At 44.1% G+C, this 19074-nt stretch overlaps 2 protein-coding genes across 7 annotated transcripts in view; one reads left to right on the top strand and one right to left on the bottom strand.

Annotated features, from left to right (window-relative positions):
* The window catches only part of OXSR1 (oxidative stress responsive kinase 1), a 96690-nt gene extending 88746 nt beyond the window's left edge, over positions 1-7944 (bottom strand). Inside the window, exon 1 of the mRNA XM_082412908.1 lies at positions 7580-7944. Coding sequence (XP_082269034.1) covers positions 7580-7649 — 70 coding nt within the window. The 5' untranslated portion in view covers positions 7650-7944. The remainder of the gene's footprint in view (positions 1-7579) is intronic.
* Positions 7945-8058: 114 nt separating this feature from the next.
* Positions 8059-19074, top strand: part of LOC309637739 (nuclear pore-associated protein 1-like) — a 29299-nt gene continuing 18283 nt past the window's right edge. For 3 of the 6 annotated variants that reach the window (XM_082412885.1, XM_082412887.1, XM_082412886.1), the window contains exons 1-2: positions 8061-8345; positions 9766-9815. The gene's annotated coding sequence lies outside the window, so the exon portion shown is untranslated. Of the gene's footprint in view, positions 8346-9765; positions 9837-19074 lie in introns of all 6 variants that reach the window. The other 3 variants (XM_082412889.1, XM_082412888.1, XR_014250784.1) reach the window with 3 other exon arrangements.

Raw genomic sequence — 19074 nt, 5'->3', positions numbered from 1 at the left:
CTCTCCATACAAAGATGAAAATAAAGACACTGCCATATGCTCTGAGTAATTACTCAAGCAGCCTGATGGTTTTGCAATGAATCATCTCTCTCTCCTGTTCACTCTGGTGATCTCTATCTCAACGGATATTAACCCCATCCTTCTGGATGCTCCTGCCAAATATCTTGGATACTTCTCACGTCCAATCCAATGGCATATCTCTAACTTCAAAATATGCTACACCAGCATCTGACTGCTTCTCACCACCTCCACTACTACCTCTCTCTCCTGGAAAACCTCTCCTACCCTCATACCCTTACAAAACTATTCTCCACATAGCAGCCCAGGTTATCCTTTTACAACATGAAATCTTACGCAAAGCAGAAGCCAAGTACCACGATGACTTACCACGCTTCATACCATCTGATGGCCAGGACCGTCCATCCCTGCCTACCACCTTACTCTCCTGACCTCTGCAACCGGTCTGCCTCTTCAACCTCCGAATCACTCTGCTCCAGCCACCCTTACCTCATTACTCCTTAGTCATATCAGTGTGCTCCTTCTTCAGGACCTCTGCTCCTGATGTTCCCTCTGCTTAGACCAAACTGCCTACAGATGACCACAATGTTCACTTTTCCACCTCCTTCAGGTCATTCCTCAAATGTCACCTTCTCAGTGAGGCTTTCCTTGACCTCTTTAAAACTCACCTCTATCCCTAGCAGTTCACAACCCCTTTCCCTACTTTATATTTGTCCTTCATCACCACCACAAGGGATTTCTGTCTGTCTGCTTTGCTGCTGTATCTCTAGCATCCAAATAGTGTCTGACACACAAGAGGAGGTCAGTAAATATTTGTTGAATAGATTAATGAATCAAGTAGTGGCATATATTTTCAAGAAAAAAAAATTTTGCTCATTTGGGGCAGAACAAACACAAAAATAGCCCAGTCTTCATGGGCATTACCTCATTATTACTATCATGAGCGTTACCATTTATTGAGCGCTTACTCTGTGCGCCAAGTACTATGCTGAGCACTCTCTTTGCTTGCACTTCTTTTTTTTCATCTAATTCTCACAATAGTCCCATGAGTTAGGTATTATTGATCTTACAAAGCAATGCAAGCAAAGGTAAGACTTAGGTCATAAATTAGTAAGATGCAGAGTAGGGTCTAGAAACCAGAACTACATGACATTTCAACACCATACTCTTAATTGGTAGGCAACTGACTCTTTAAAGCTAACATTAACTGATTACTATGTGTCAGGTTAAATTATTTACTTGCAGTGTCTTATTTAACTATTTTAATTAAAATTAAAAAACCCGAGGCCAACATTTTTAGTTGCCTAGCCAACGTACAATTTTCCCTGCTTTAATAAGAGAACTTTTACCTATTTTGCTTTAAGTAATAACATGCTTGGATAAAAAGCTTCATTTCATTTGCAAATGGCCAAATGACACAGTTCTGTCCAATAAAATAGAAATGTATCACTGAGTAAGGCTTCCAGGAAAGAAAGCCCTTTGAAAGGGAGCCAACTGAGTTGTCATGTGACTTTGTCTTTTAACCATATTCTTCTGGCCTGGAACACGAGCACAAGTCTAGGGGTGGAACAACTATCTTGCAACTATGAGAACGCAAGTCACGTGCTAAATGGAGTGGAGTGAAAAACTAGGAGCCTGGGTGCCTAATGGCACTAGGCTGCCACTCCAGTTTCCGTGTCATATAAAGGGAGCAAAAAAGCATTTTATTAAGCCACTATTATTTGTTTTCCATTACATGCAGCCAAATGCAATCCCTATTTGATACAACCCTATGAGGTTGTTGGCCCAATGCTGGCCTTATTGAAAATGTTATCAAAGCTAAGTCTTCCCATCAGGGGGAGAAAATACACTAACCATTAAGCATCACTCTATCAGTAGAACATAACGGCTTTCACATTTATGGAGGAGCTAGAGGTGGGATCCTGGAATCTGTATTTGGAAACCAATACTTTAGACATCAAATGTGTAGCTAGTGAACAACTAATGAAAATTTAAAAGGGGAGGGAAAGTAGAGAATAAAGCTAGTAGGCTGCCTTCACCACAGTATCAAAGGTAGGTGAATCACACCTTACGAAAAACGGATCTTAAAGAACAATTTTCTAAACCTAGGCTGAGGTAAACAGTAAATATTTATTGAGACTTTTAAAAATGCATGATAACACAGGACTTCCCTGGTGGCACAGTGGTTAAGAATCCGCCTGCCAATGCAGGGGACATGGGTTCGATCCCTGGTCCAGGAAGATCCCACATGCCGCAGAGCAACTAAGCCCATGCACCACAACTACTGAGCCTGTGCTCTAGAGCCTGTGAGCCACAACTACTGGGCCTGTGCACCTACAGCCCGTGCTCCGCAACAAGAGAAGCCACTGCAATGAGAAGCCCACGCACTGCAAAGAAGAGTAGCCCCCGCTTGCCACAACTAGAGAAAACCCGCATGCAGCAATGAAGACCCAACGCAGCCAAAAAATAAATAAAACTTAAAACAAAAAACAAAACAAACAAACAAAAACCAAAATGCATGATAACAAAAGCCACATGGCACAGCCCTTGACAGACTGGTTTCCCACTATGCCACTATATTGTATCGTGGGCAATACAACAGGTGGCAGGGCCTTACACAGCTATACTACCATGTCCAGCATAAATCCTTAAATCCATCTAAACCTGAATAAGATCTGGAAGTAAGAAAAAAAAAAAAAGATGCAGTGATGTTCCAATAAACATTACAACAGATTCAAAATATTACAAGATTACAAGTGTTACAAGATTTCAAATCATGTAGTATTTTCACATTTTATGGCAGTACTAAAAATTAGGAAACAGAAAAAGAAGAAAAAAAGAAAGAGATAACAAAGAGATTGTATGGAGTAATGAATACAAGCTAAAAGCTTCCTGCAAACAATTACACTTAATCTGCACAACAGCCCCAAGGACATAGGTACCATTATTCCCATTTTACAGACAAAAAACTGACACTAAAACTAGTTATATAAATTGCCCCAGATCAGATAGGTAGTAAGAGCTAATGCCAGGATTTGAATCCAGGTCAGCCTAACCCCAAAGCCCGTACTATTACAGTTGCTTCAACACACGTCAAATACAGTACAACGCCTGGTCAGAAATGCTAATGCAATAGTAGGGGTTAGGAAGGAGCTCAAAAACACTGAAAAGATAAATGATTAATAGTGAGACCAATACTACATCTTTTACAAGTAATCATACTTAAAGTTCAAAGCTTTGCCAAAGCATGCTTAAGATGATACAATTCTTTAAAAGGAAGTCTTTTGAATTCCCAACTTGTATGCTTTTATTATGTTCTAGGAACGGAATTTTCTTTTCTCTATAGGATTTTGCCAGAAAAAGAGAGAATAAAACCATGCGAGAAACTAACCCCAAATATAGTCCTAAGTAGCACACGTGAAAAAAAAATATAGTTCAAATAACTGTATGTGCTTTGACGAGAAAGGAGACAGCATTATACCATTTCCTTAAAATACAATCCTTTGGAAAGAGAAAATTCAAAAAGATTCCCCCAAGCCGTTTTTGCCCAGACTTCAATCATTTGTTTCCTGAAAAAAAATGAGTATAATCTGAAGAAATTACAAAGATTCATTTTGAAAACTACTTACAGCTTATTACAAAATACTGTATTCGAAACATTTTGGCATGGAAGCAAAGTTAGAATAAGCATGCACTGCTTTATTGAGCCTTGCTACTTGTACTAGGCTGTAGTTCAAGGAAAAACTTTTTTTCCTCCCTCTTGGGAAGACGGGGTGAGAGAGAGTGTGTAAGGAGTGGAGTGGAAGTACATTAGGAACTTTCAGGAACTTATTAATGAGAGAGAGAACATTAAAAAAAATGACAAAATAGGATACACAAAAGAGAATAAATCTAACTATATCTAAAAGGGTTATCTACAAAATATCTGCTCCAATCAGTTTTTTTTCATTGTAAGGATATTTCCTTTAAAAGGTGAGATTATGACCACCATCTTCCAGTTACTTCCAAAAACCAATCAAATGCAGATGCAGAAATAAGGATCCTGGATCAGGCAACAGTTGGACGCCAGTACTGGCTCTGCCCATAACTAGCTCTGACTTTAGACAGGTCATTTTACCTTCCTATGTCTCAGTGTCTTCATCTGTAAAACAAGATGGTTCACCTTACCTCACGCCTTACAAAAAACTTAACTCAAAATATATCAGAGGACCAAATTTAAGAGCTAAACTATAACAGAAGAAAACATAGGAAAAAAATCTTTGTGATGTTGGGCTACTAAAGATTTCTCAGGACTTCCCTGGTGGTCCAGTGGTTAAGACTCCACGCTTCCACTACAAGGGATGCGGGTTAGATCCCTGGTCGGGGAACTAAGATCCCGCAAGGCGTGGCACGACCCCCCCCGCCCCCCAAAAAAAGACTGAGAGTAAATATTTGAAATCATATATCAGGTGAAGGACTCATATCCAGAATGAATACACACCCTCACACACATCTCTATAACTCAGTGAGAAGAAAACAACCCAGTGGGCAACCCAAATGGGAAAAAGATTTGAGTAGACATTTTACCAAAGAATAGATATGAAAAGCTAATAAGTAAGCACATGAAAAGATACTCTCCATTATTAATTATTACAGAAATGCAAAACAAAACCATGATCAAATACCACTTCACATCCACTAGGATGGCTATAATCAAAAAGACAGACAACAAATGCTGGCAAAAATGTAAAGAAATAGGGACCCTCATATATGGCTGATGGGAATGTAAAATGGTACAGTCACTTTGAAAAAGTTTGTCCATTTCTTAAAAAGTTAAACATAAATCTACCATATGACCCAGCAATTCCACTCAAGAAAAATGAAACATGGTCACATGAAGATTTGATGTAAATGCTCACAGCAACATTACTCCAAATAGGCAAAAAGCAGAAGAAACCCAATGTCCATCAAGTGGTGTCCAATAAAAAGGAATAATGTACTAATACAGGCTACAGCATGGATGAACCTCAAAAAACATTACACAAAGTAAAAGAAACCAAACACCAAAGATCACATATTATATGATCATATTTATATGAAATGTCCAGAAAAGACAAATCTATAGAGACAGAAAGTAGATCTGTGGTTGCCTTCGGCAGGGGGTGGGAACAGGGAGTGACTGCAAATGTACATGAGGCATCTTTCTGGAATGATGGAAATGTTCTAAAATTGGATTGTGGTGATGACTGAACAACTCTGTAAATTTACTAAAAAACTATAGTACTGTACACTTAAAACAGGTGGATTTTATGGTATATAAATTGCTTTTAAAAATGAAAAAATATTATGCTACATGAATGAAGCCAAACAAAAAAGACTGCATATTACACGATCCCATTTATATGAAATGTCCAGAAAAGGCAAATCTATGGAGACAGAAAGTAGATTTGCAGTTGCCTGAAACTGGGGGTAGGAAGAGGGATTAACTGTAAACAGGCACAAGGGATCTCACTGGGGTGATGAACATATTCTAAAACTGTATTATGCTAATTGGTGCACAACACAATAAATTTACCAAAAATCATTTAATTTTATATTTAAAAATGGGTGAATTTTATACTAAAAAATGGGAGAAATTATACCTGAGTAAAATTGTTTTTAAAAATAAGGTGGTCAAATCACATTGGAGTTAACTTTTTATCCACGGACCACTTTGAGAGTAAGATGAAGACTAACCCTATCCCAGAGGCCTGAGCCTCCCTTTTGCTCACTCACAGACACCTTACTGGTCTGAGGACACCAAATTAACAAATTTCTAAAGCTCTAGAGCCTTGTGCCATCTTAATAGCAAGGGCATTAGGAACAACTACAACCCTCCTCTTCACCCTAGAAAGATGTACAACTTACCAGAAAGAAAATCAAAATTCCTTTTCTAAAATGACAAGGACCCCCTTTCCTTACTTTTTAGACATCATTTTGGAATCTCCCACTTAATCCCTTTTTTCAATATGAAACTCTGATTGAGGGACTCAGAAGCAATCAATCAAGACAGAGACCTAGCTAGCTGTCTTTAGAACCAACCAGTACACATCAAAGACCCAGCATGTAGTAAAGACCAGATCCATGAAGTGGCTTAAGGAAAAAGATGTTATGTGTTTCAGATAAAACTTAGCCCAGATTTGTTTTGAAACAGGAAGTAAAGTGAAAAAAAGAAATGTGACAAAGTTTCTCTAAACACCTACACGGTGCAATAAACACTATCCCACCGCCGCACCCAAGATAGCTAAGGAGTTTTCAGCCACTCTTTGTTATAAAACTAATTTAAGACTGGATGCTGATCTAGCAAAGCAGACAATCTCCTTCCTCCAGCACACAAGGGTCTGCTCGTGTCTGTTGGATTGAGCTTCTGTTTAGCTAAACCCACCCCCTTTTGATTTCTAAAATCACTAGATTATTGTTGTCTAACAAATACTCCCCTCATCCCCAGTCCCCACCCTCCCCCAATCACTGTGCCTCTGTGAGAATTACAATCCATGTTTGTGCAAGTTTTGGTCTCTGTCAACTGGTATTCCCAGACCTCCTTCAAATCCATTCCACGCACAATAGCCAGGTCCATCGGATTGTATCATGTCTCTGCTTGAAGCCCTCCCATAACACTTAAAATAAAATCCCCAAATCCTTACCTTGGCTGAGAAGATCCCTAAAATCTGGCTTCTCCCTTACCTTTCTAACCTTACCAGCCTTCTTTCAGGTCCTAAAACACACCAAGCTCTTTCCCTCCTCAGGAGCCTTTGCATTTCCTCATCCCTCAGTAGGGAAAAAAATTTCCCTAGGCTCTTAGGACTCTCTCATCCTTCAGTGCTCAACTTATATGTAAATGTCTCAGAAAAAGCATCTTCCTTGAAATCGCCCCAACTAGGTCTCCACGTTATCCTCTATCAGAACATCTTGTTTCTTTCCTTCCTAGCACTTGCCAAAACCTATAATTCTTTTTATTTACCTACTTATTTACTGTCTACCTCCCTGACTAGAAAGTCAATTCCAAGCAGTCGTAAGTTGTGTCTACGTCGCTCACTGCGGTACCTGCAGCTTCATCTGGAGAGAATCCCCAGCTCCACCCCAGCAACGCCTGGCACTTCGTGTGCGTTCTCGCACGGATGCGGGAGTGAACAAAAGCACCCTAACCCATCACCCCCCGAATAGGTGGCCGTGCCCCCAACTGCAATACCCCATTTCTCGCACCGCCTCGTAAAGGCCTGTCCCACACCTGTACTTTTCTTTCTCTCTCAGACACATCTGTCGCTCAGGTTCAAACATCTGTCACTACACAAATCTCTGGTGAGCCTTTCAAACCCCACCCCACCGCGCCGCACAGGCGCGCCACTCAAAATCCCCTCCATGCCTTGCACGCGCTGCACAAACCCGGAGCCTCACCCACGCTCCCTACCAACCCCCGGGCCACTCGAGCGCCCACGAATATCTGGGAGTCCTGCGCTCTCCGAGCTCCCGCGGGTCCCCTCGTTCCCGCGTGTCACCCGCCATCCAGCGCGGCGCCTCCCCCCTCCGCGGCGCCAGCTCTCACCTATCACCTCCTGCAGCTCGTAATCGTCCCTGTTGATGGACCAAGGAAGGGCGCTGGAGTCCTCGGACATGACGGCTGCACGGCACTCGGCCCTCCCTCAAACTCGCTGACCTCCCTCTTCTCCTCGCCGCGCCTCTCCCCACCCCCAACCGCTGCCGCCGCGCCCCCACCAACCGCCTCTGGAACAGCCACGGGTCGACGGCGCCTGGCGCCGGGTGGCCGCGCGGCAGAGCAGTGGGGGGCTCGAAGCACCCGCGGACCTCGCCTCCTGCTCCTCCGCGGCCGGCACTCCCCAGCCCGGCCCAGGTCCCGGCCTCGGCCTCCGTGGCAGCAGCTACAGGAGCTTCGCCTCGGCCCAGCCCCTCTGTCCCGCCCTCCACCCCAGCCCCACGCACGGGCCAAACTTTCCCTTCTCCCTCCACCTGCCGACACGCAGCGCGATGACGTCACCGCGCCGGGCACGCCCCGCCTCGGCCCCGCCTCCAGCCGCCATTTCAAGTGTGGCTGGATAAGCAGCGAGCGAGTAAGAAACCCGAGGACGAAGAAGTTGACAGTGGAAGGGAAGAAATGCTTTGAAAGGAGTTCAACAAGGGCATCGGAAAGCCAGAGAAGAGCCTAAAGTAGCAGAAGCGGTAGCCACACTGAGCATGGCAACCAAACGGCGGCTTAGTGGAGGGGGCGGAGCCACTTCTGGCGGCGAGGGCACGTTGCCGTCTCCGCCGTCGCATTCATTGGCTTATTTGAGAAGGAATCAGAAAGGCAATAGGTGAGTGTGGACGTCAGTCATAAATTAGTCCCGCCAGCAGGCGCTCTGAGCGCTGTTCCCGGACAGGGCTCCAGTCCTTCAAGGTGGCGGTTACGCCTCTTGCTTTGCACAGTTCTCCCGAGAGACGTCGCGGTGTAACCGTCACACCCTCGAGACGTGCAGACGGCTCCGCAGGGTGTGGAGAAACCCGAGGGAGCAGCTGGGTGGGGTAGCCTTGGGGTGTGGACAACTGCCAAGTGGGATAAAAGGCCTTGGGCCATGAGACAGAGGGGAACCGGAAGCTCGCCCCGTGATGACACTTTCTTTAGGCGGAAGTTATTTGTGCAGCGCCCGTCGCGGCCTTCTCTGTAACCTTACTGGGCAGCAAGGGTGTTCGTACATACTCAACTTTGGATCTGGAGCTGAAATGAGCACCTGTCTTGGGGCCTCGGAAGGTTGGAGTTTTTCCCCTAAGGCGGCTGGGGCCATTAAACGAGTGAGGTTTGGCCCAGGAGATTTGAGGTCGTTTCAGAGGCCTTGACTTTTGTGTGACCTCATTGAACTTGAGTTTTATCAGGTTGACCACTTAGGGCCTTTGGAGAAATTAACGAGGTGAAATTGAACACACCTGGTAAAATGGAATAAAGAGTACTGACGTGGATTGGGCTAGGTGTGAAACTCTTCTCAGCTGGACGTCTTTCAGACCAGTAGTAGTCCTTATGAAAGAGACCTTCACCCAGGCCGTGCCAGGCACTGGAAGCCCTGTGCAGGAAATCCACTGACTACAAAACCAAAGCAGTGGGACTTCCCTGCTGGCACGGTGGTTAAGAATCTGCCTGCCAATGCAGGAGACACGGGTTCGATCCCTGGTACGGGAAGATCCCACATGCCACGGAGCAACTAAGCCTATGCTCCACAACTGCTGAGCCTGCACTCTAGAGCCCGCGAGCCACAACTCCTGAGCCCGCATGCCACAACTACTGAAGCGCATGTGCCTAGAGCCTGTGCTCCACAACAAGAGAAGCCAACGCAATGAGAAGCCCATGCACTGTAACAAAGGGTAGCCCCTGCTCGCCACAACCAGAGAGAGCCCGTGCACAGCAACAAAGACCCAACACAGCCAAAAATAAATAAATTAATTAAATAAATTTATGAAAAAAACAAAACAAAAGCAGTCAACTAGGAGCTGCAGCAATGAAGCTGTTAGTGTGTTTCCACCTGCTTGGTGGGATTGGAGAATGTTTCACGGAGGAGGAGACCCTGCATAGTTAACATGATATCAACAGGTGGAAATTGAGAGGCTAGAATATTCCAGTCACAGCAAAGGTGCCAGAGTTCCCAAGTTTGGAAGCATAGCACAGGCCTTGCTATAGAGATTGGTTTCAGCCGTTAACTACTGACACCTTCTTTATTGCCACGTGTTGCCTTTTTCTTTTTGCAGGGAGAAGAGGGATGGGGATCAAATCTATCAGAGAGGAACTAAATCTGATGGTAAGGATTAGAGATGTCAAGGTTTGTACCAAAAGAAAGATCCATAAACCAGAGATTCTTAAACTGGGTTTATTGGCCTGTGTGGACCATGAACAACCTTCAGAAAGTTTGGGGGTTTTTTGGGGGTTTTTTACTCCTTTGAAATTATGTGCAGAATAGTGTGTACTTCAGGGAGGAATCTGGCCACCTTCCTCCCTTCTCTCTTCTTCCCCAGTGAAAAGGAGCTACTGACCTAATAATGAAAATTCACGATGTTAATTGACCCACATTCTTGGTGGTCAGGGCCACTATACATTCGTTGATGGGTTCTTTTCTACTTCCTCCAATGCACAAAGCTTGATGGTTTAGTTGAGCCAGAACCTGCTCTGCAGATCTGGTCATTTTATTTCCCCTGTCTCCTGGGCTTTCTCCATGTGGCTGATAGTCATTAAGGTCCTGTGTTTTTAATGAGCAAGGAATTGGTGGCTGTTTGAGACCAGAAGCCAAAACCTCAATTTCTTTCTCAGCTTATGGAGTATCTTCCATGTGATAGCACTGTCATAAACACTGGGTGTACAGTGGTAAACAAAGTAACTTAGTTCCTGTTTTCATGGAGCTATAGTCTAATAGAGGAAGAGTAAACAACTCAGCAAATACATAGATGAGGAATTATGTTACAAAGCATCAAACAGGAAAAGGCGAGTATACTGTGACAGAATAGTTAGGGAGTTTGGAGAAAACCTCTATGAGAAAACTGCGAGGGAGCCAGCCATGCAAAGTGTGTTCTAAACAGGTTACAACGGGGTTTTAGGCACTTTTGAAGCTATTGAAGTAATAATTTCATTCCTCTTAGGCCGCTGGTCCTTGTATATGGCTCCCTCAGTAATCTTTTGGGGGATGGGGGGAAAAGGGAAGTTAAGGTGATTCTGAACCCTGGCCCTAATATCAAAATTTCACCAAATCTTACCTAGGTTTCTTGAAAGTGTGACATACTTTCCTGAAGAGTGGGACCTTGTTTTTCCTCACATTTGCAAAGGAGTCCTTGTCTTCTTTTGGGTTCCTCCCAAAATCAGACTCAGAAAAGAAGATTTGGATGCAAATAGTTTATTTAGGAGGTGACCTCAAGAGGCATTCTGAAGGAGTGGTGAGGTGAGACAGGAAAGGAAGGAAAGTCATTCAAGGGTATATTAATGAGGGGAGACTGTGTGGCTATTTGAGAAACTGGAACACACCTTGGAATTGCCCCACCAACAGGCAAGGAAGCTGAGGTATTTGCCCACCAACTCCTTTTCCTCTTTATTGTGTTAATGCTCCTGTACTTCTGCCCAGCTCAGTGCTGGGAAAAGCATGCTCCGCAAGTCAGAGAATGCACTCAAGCAAGAGACACAGACAGTCCTCCTCACGTACTAGAACTCTCTGAAACCAAACGTCAGAGTAGGCCCAAAGGATATGTACGGGTAGAGACAGCATCTACTACAGTGTGTAAACCCAGAAGTTGAGAATCATTGTCTGGGCTGAAAAGCTGGGAGGGAAAGTATATTCATGCTTCCTCTTCTTTCTCTGTTGCCTTTAAGCAACTTACTTGCATTGTGTTTTGCTTTTAGCACCTGCAGAGTAGAGGAAAAAGGACTGATTTCAAGATTAATGATGTGTTGAAGTGATAATTACAGCTTTAATAATTCAAGTTTTATAGGCTCCATTAAAGAAAGAGAGTTGAAGTCTATAAATTAATATGTACCTTTTGTTAGAAACCTGAATATAAAGAAAAGCACAAGTGTATGTCTCTGTCCTAAGCTGATTTTCTCAGCAGTTCCACATCAGCGCCAGGACCAACTATAAACTGCTGGAATCTGTCTCTCCCCACCCCCACCCCCCGCCCCCTTCTCTCCAGTATCACACATCATATGTAGTATAAAGTCATCTCTTGTGAGAAGGGATAACACCCATTCCTCACAGAGGTGTTCTTCCTGCCTGTGTGCCTAGAATGGTCCCTGTACAGGCACATATTCAGGCATGGTGTTGATTAAAAATCGATGGAGTTTGCGAGTAGAGAAGACATGCACAAGCTAGGAGTCTGGAGCCTGGGGAGAAGCTGACATCTTGGCAAACCCAGGAAATGAATGTCCAAGGTGACAGGGGCTCAGAGCCTGTAAGAAATAGGTAGATGAGAGGTTATTGTAGGAAAAAAAAAAAATCAGTCCATGCAGAAAGTAGAGTCTCAGCATCAAGCTGGGTTCTGGGCCAGAGAGTAGCTTCAGGTTCTCTCAGGCTGGCATCATGCCAACTTGATGAGCTCAAGTTGAATTGAGCAAAAGATGGGAAATACCTGACTGAGGTGGAGCAGGTGCCTAGGTGCCTGCTACTTTTCAAACGCTGTCTCTTAAAGGTTTAATATGTCTAGAAACCTCCTTCATTAGGATGTTTATTGTAACATTATTGTAATAGGGGAAAACTGGAAACAACCTTGGATAAAGGTGTCCATTGATAGAGGATTGGTAATTGCTTGTATATATTATGTAGAACATCTCAGGATAAATAAGAAATTTGTGTATTAATGTTAGCTGAAGTAACAACCCAAAACTAAACTAAACTGGCTGGTTTAACCCAAAAGCTTATTTCTCACACACATATAGTCCAATACGTATGTCCTTGGTCCCTTTCCTCCAAACAGAGAATTAGATTTTGGCTCCTTCCGTTGTGGCACCACCATCTTCTAGGATCTCCTTAGAGTCTTCCGCTGGACCCTCTGCATTCAGCCAGCTGGTTAGCTGAGAGGGAGAACACTACAAAAGCTGGCCAACACTGGAAGTTGTGTTTGTTACTTCTTCCCAGGTTGTGTTGGTCAGAACTGAAGTCAAGGAAACTGGGCCCTGGCTTCTTCTGTGTCCAGGAAGAAGAAACGGGATTAGTCAACATCTAGGCGATCTCTGCCACAATTGGTAAATTTGGTTGCGGCCAAGCCAGAGCTACTGACTTATTGAGGAAGAGGAGTAGGAGGGATATACTCTTTTGTACATTTTGGACTTTATAAATCCAAATATTACCTGTTGAAAAAAATTAAGAAGGGGAGACTGGTGAAATTATGGTTCATCCATGCTGTGAAATGTTGCATAGCAGTTAGAATGAAGTGGATCTATACATACTGGAATAGAATGATCTATAATTAAGGTAAACAAGCAAGTTATAGATAAATTTCTGCATTGAGTTAGTTTGGACTACTATAACAAATTACCATAGACTGGGTGGCTTAAAACAAATATTTTTTTCTCACAGTTCTGGGGTCTGGGAAGTCAAAGATCAGGATGCTGGCAGATTTGATGTCTAGTGAAGGCCTGCTTCCTGATTTAAAGACAGCCATCTCCTGATTGTATTCTTATATGGCAGAGGGCAAGCAGGAGCAAGCTGTCATGTCTCTGCTTATAAAGGCACTAATCCCATTCCTGAGGGTGCCACCCTCATGACCTATTTACCTCCCAAAGACCCCACCTCCTAATATTATCATATTGAGGGCTAGGATTTCAACATACGAATTTGGGAGAGACACAAACATTCAACCTATAACATATATGTATATAAATATATGGAATAAGGTCTGGGAGATGCATGGAGGTGCAATACACATTTTCTTTTTGTGTATTGTTTGAACTATAAGGAGAAAATATTCCAATATTGTGTAACACTAACAATGTAAATTCTCTAAAGAAATTCATTAAGATCAATTTCACAAAAATATTTTGGAGGCCCATAAACATAAACCCCAGCTTCATGAATAAAGATAATGCAAATTAAAACTAAAATGAGGGGGCTTCCCTGGTGGCGCAGTGGTTGAGAATCTGCCTGCCAATGCAGGGGACACGGGTTCGAGCCCTGGTCTGGGAAGACCCCACATGCCGCGGAGCAACTGGGCCCGTGAGCCACAACTACTGAGCCTGCGCATCTGGAGCCTGTGCTCCGCAACAAGAGAGGCCGCGACAGTGAGAGGCCCGTGCACCGCGATGAAGAGCGGCCCCCTCTCGCCGCAACTAGAGAAAGCCCTCGCACAGAAACGAAGACCCAACACAGCCAAAAATAAATAAATTAATTAATTAAAAAAAAAAAACTAATGAGATTCCATTTCACTCTCACCAGATAGGCAAAAATTTAAAGCCAAAAAATACTAAGATGAAGAGCAACAGAAACTCTCATCCTCTGCTAGTTGGAATGTCAATTGCTGCAACCTCTTTGGAAAAAGCAGGTTATTACCTAGTAAAATAGAACCTGTGCTTCTGCTATAGCCCAGCAATTCCACTCCTAAGTATATATATTAATAACCTCTTGTACATGTGTTCCAAGTAATATACACAAGAACATCTATATCAGCATGTTTTGTAATAGCTAAATAAATAAAGGAAAGCACTCAAATAGAATGTAAAAATAATTATTCAGTGGATACTTTATGTGGAAAGGTACTTACGCAGCTACATAAAATAACTTGGCTAAATCTCAGAACAATGATGATAGCAACAAAGTAACAAAAGAATACTTACAAGTGTGATTGTAAGTGTACATGACTTCCCTCAGGGTTGGAACAATCTCAGAAAAAGCATTCCAAGTAGGGAGGAGGGGAGGACTGACCATCAGCTGAACCTGGCAGAGCCTGTAAGACTTGGACGGGTGGAGCAGAAGAAAAGTGGCATTCCTGGAAGGAGGAAAGGCCTGAACAAAGGCAGGCACAGTGAAACCAGGTTGAAGAGAGTGTTGGGCATTCCCTCACAAAAAGGGAACTCACAAAAAGGTCAAAAGTAGGCACAATTGAATAAGAAGGGCAAGAAAACAGAAATCAGTTTGGTGATTAACTCTAGGGGAAAGGAAAGGGATACAACCAGGATAGGGCACACAGAAGACTTCCAAGATTCAGGTAGTGTGCTATTTCTTTTTTTTTTTTTTTTTTTATAAATTTATTTATTTATTTTTGGCTGCCTTGGTGTGCTGCACGTGGGCTTTCTCTAGTTGCAGTGAGCAGGCTTCTCATTGTGGTGGCTTCTCATTGCAGAGCATGGGCTCTAGGAGCACGGGCTGCAGTAGTTGTGGTATGTGAGCTTCAGTAGTTGTGGCTTGTGGGCTCTAGAGCGCAGACTCAGTAGTTGTGGCGCACTGGGCTTAGTTGCTTAGCGTCATGTGGGATCCTCCCAGACCAGGGCTCAAACCCATGTCGCCTGAATTGGCAGGCGGATTCTTAACCACTGCACCACCAGGGAAGTCCGAGTGTGCTATTTCTTAACCTGGTGATGAGTACACAAGTGCTCAACTATTCCTATATGTTTATGTGTTCTTTTAAGGTATATTTCATAATTTTAAGTTTGGTTTCTCATGGCTCAGGCAGTAATAATATTTATGGTACCCTGCAATCTGCCCATCCCTTCTTTCAAGCTGAGGGAACGTCCAACACTCTCTTCAGCCTGGTTTCACTGTGCCTGCCTTTTTTCAGGCCTTTCCTTCTTCCAGGAATGCCGCTTTTCTTCTACTCCACCCATCCAAGTCTTACTGGCTCTGCCACGTTCAGCTGATGGTCAGCCCTCCCCTCCTCCCTACTTGGAATGCTTTTTCTGAGATTGTTCCAGCCCTGAGGGAAGTCATGTATACATACTACTTCACCCAGACCATTTCCGGGCACTTAACTTGTGCTGCCAGGTAACCATAGTCTTCTCTTTTTGTGAGTATTCTGTATTTCAGATTGGGTTGTGGATCACCCACAAGGAGTGGTGGATATCCTATCCGTCAGTAGGAAGTAAAGGACTTTCGTGGAGTTTTGGGTTTGGTGGTGTTGGTTATTTGCCCACCTTAAGCCGTGCCAGCATGATGACAGTCTAGAAATGTATAAAGAGCTGCATTTCTCTCCTTTTTAGGAAAATTTGCAAGAATGTATATACCATTGAATTCTCAGCCTTAGGCAGGAGTATCAGAATCTCCGAGGCACAGCAGTAGTTTATAAAAACATTCAAAAATGCAAGTGTCTCTCACTAACTAAACTCAGGAACTGAATACTCACGTTTATCTTCTGATAACTTGGTGTACCTCACTCTCTGAACTCAGGAACTGGATAGATTCAGACAGCATGGAATTTAATGCCTAGGTTCATTAAATTAATATAAATTCAGATAAAAAGCCCAATGATCTTCATAGCAACAATTAGATTTAACTGTGCTAAGGGATATAAATAAGTACCTCATGCAGTCAGTAAAATAGCCTTGTGAGGTTTTTATGCCAGTTTTACAGATGAGGAAACAAACTCAGAAAGGTTAAGAAACTTTCCTCCAGAAGTTCCTGGAAATGCTTAGCACAGCACCTGGCTTGTAAGCGCTCGGTAACTGATAGCTGTTACTTATTAGTTGGTGGGACTAGAATAAGTAAGAAAGCATTATGGAGGTGGAGGTTGAGCAACAGTGTTTCTGACTCAAGTCCGCTTGCTCAGGAAAAACAGGTTTCAGCCGCCATCTGCATGATGTCATTCACACCATACCACTGCTGCATCGTTGCTGCCCATAGCACTGCCTAACTTCTTTCTTTCTTTCTTTTTTTTTTTTTTTTTTGGGCTGCATTGGGTCTTTGTTGCTACGCACTGGCTTTCTCTAGTTGTGGCGAGCAGAGGCTATTCTTCGTTGCAGTGCGCGGGCTTCTCAATGCGGTGGCTTCTCGTTGCGGAGCATGGGCTCTAGGCTAGCGGGCTTCAGTAGTTGTGGCATGCGGGCTCAGGAGTTGTGGCTCACAGGCTCTAGAGCGCAGGCTCAGTAGTTGTGGCGCATGGGCTTAGTTGCTCCACGGCTTGTGGGATCTTCCCGGACCAGGGATTGAACCGTGTCCCCTGATTGGCAGGCGGATTCTTTTTTTTTTTTTTTTTTTAAAGATTTCTTTTTTTTTTTTAATTAATTAATTTATTTATGGTTGTGTTGTGTCTTCATTTCTGTGCGAGGGCTTTCTCTAGTTTTGGCAAGCGGGGGCCACTCTTCATCGCGGTGCGCGGGCCTCTCACTATCGCGGCCTCTCTTGTTGCAGAGCACAGGCTCCAGATGTGCAGGCTCAGTAATTGTGGCTCACGGGCTCAGTTGCTCCGCGGCACGTGGGATCTTCCCAGACCAGGGCTCGAACCCGTGTCCCCTGCATTGGCAGGCGGATTCTTAACCACTGCGCCACCAGGGAAGCCCCGGCAGGCTGATTCTTAACCACTGTGCCACCAGGGAAGTCCCAGCACTGCCTAATTTCATATTGCAGTGTCTGGGGAAGGAAATGAAGGCTTTCTCTTTGATTCTCAGTGGATTGTGAAGCCTTGTTTGCCTTTAGCACCCAACCTGAATGAGTGAATTTGGGGTTCAGGTGTACCAAAATTAGAGACGCCCCTGCCTGACTGGACATTGAGTTGGAAATATCAGGACATCGAGAAATGTGGACAAAAGTGCCCTATCAATTGCAGTGCGCCTACGTTTATGAACTATTCTCCAGGTGCACAGCTGTGAGCAGTCTGCCTAAAGATGGGATTGTCTTCCATCATCCAAAGAGACCTGGGCCCTGGAACTGATGTTACTTCCCTGGTGAATGGCAGTGGACCGTGACAGAGGGAGGGCTCTCCATGACCTTAGAGCAGAGTCTTAAGCTCCGTCCACCCCATCCAGCAGACAGAAGGTGTTACCCTACTGTTATCAGGTTCTTCTGCTTCAGTCTTGTGGGATGGGGGGTAACTTGTTCTCACTTAGTTTTAACTCATCCAAATCCTAGAGAGAAATATAATTAATTTTAAAGATTTGGTAGCTTTGTGGTAACTATTATAGAATAGTCGGTGCTGTAATGGGTCTTCTTATGCACTTGACAAGCCTTGGGACACAGCCTGAAAGCAGGAAAACAAAGAGAAACTAACTCCATATTGCACAAGCACCAAGGTTGTCATCAGAAAGTAAAGCTGTTGCATCTGGAAAAAACCTTTCTCAATATGGAGTTGGGTAATTTCACCTGTTAACGTATGTACACATGGTGTGTATAGTGTGTTATTAACATTTCACCTGGCAGGGAGACCCAGGAAGGAAGCAAATTTGGAGTGCCAAGGACCCCTTGGAAGGTCCTGGTGAAGCAAGTAAGTATGCATGGGCACCTACAAACATGGCATACTTCGATATTAAGTAACCAGGCTGTAGAAAATGTATGGCCAGGAGATGAGTGTGCCCACAAACTGCCTGGGGAAAGGAATGGATCTCAGGACCACAACCCCTCGATGTAGAAAGGGTAGGGAAGGAATTTGCATGGTGAAAATTTAAAGAAGTGGGCAGACCCAAGGGCAGCAGAGTAGAACCTACAACTGGGATGCTGGCACAAAGCACCCCAGCGAAGGGTCTTAGTTTTTCAACAGAGATAAAATTCGAGGGATGGATTATTAATACAATTGTCCTTGGAAGGGTCCCAATTCACAGTTATCCTGCAGCCCTTTTATCAAAACCCATGCCTTGCTCACTCAGATCATGATGTTCCTTGCATACTGTAGAGATGAAACCTCATCTACCTATAATGTCCAGACCATGAGGGGAAAAAAGTAAGAGGAAATAAAAGTAGCACTACCTGCAGGTGTGTAAACAGGAAAACAGAAGAGGGAAAGCAAGCAGGGCAGGCATGCTCCAGGGTCCTTTTTTCCCCCTATTCATTCTCCCCAACCCATCCAAATCTTGACTAGGGGAAACTGTAGAAGCATCCAAGACAGATAGGGAAATATGAAGAACTCAAAACATCAGAGACTTGTGGGCTGCTTCCCCATGTATGGCTTGGGGCAGGCTGCAAGCTGGCTTGCATCATGTCCAATATACTGTAGGAACAATAAGGTAGCAATGATGGAGGGCAGAGTCTAGGCCAGTGAACACCAGGATACCATACCCAGTCCCTCACAGCCTATACTTGGTCTGCAGGAGGTCAAAAGCTTCCCTGTGTCCTATGAAAGCATGTGGAAGTGCTGTACAGGCTTGTGTAGAGTTGAAATGAAAAGGCCTGCAGAGGTGGGCTTTATGGCAGAAGGCAAATGGTTGGGACCATGGACTTCAGCTCTGAGGGCTGGCATCACACTCCAGAGGCCAGATGAGGCCCCCTGCATCTCAGCAGGTAATTATAGGAACTCAGGAATCATGCCAGGTATTTCATGGCAGAACTAGAAGACAATATAAGGACCTGCTCACAGTGATCCATGGCAACCCTTTCCCTCTACCGTGAGGTCGTATTTGAGCCTCTCCTTTCCCACACTCCCAGACCTTCTTGACAAGGTGAGGGGGGG

The sequence above is a fragment of the Balaenoptera physalus genome (assembly GCF_965194825.1).
Source record: "Balaenoptera physalus genome assembly, chromosome: 11".
NCBI classification, from domain to species: Eukaryota; Metazoa; Chordata; class Mammalia; order Artiodactyla; family Balaenopteridae; genus Balaenoptera; species Balaenoptera physalus.
This window is presented reverse-complemented; position numbering and strand designations above follow the sequence as displayed.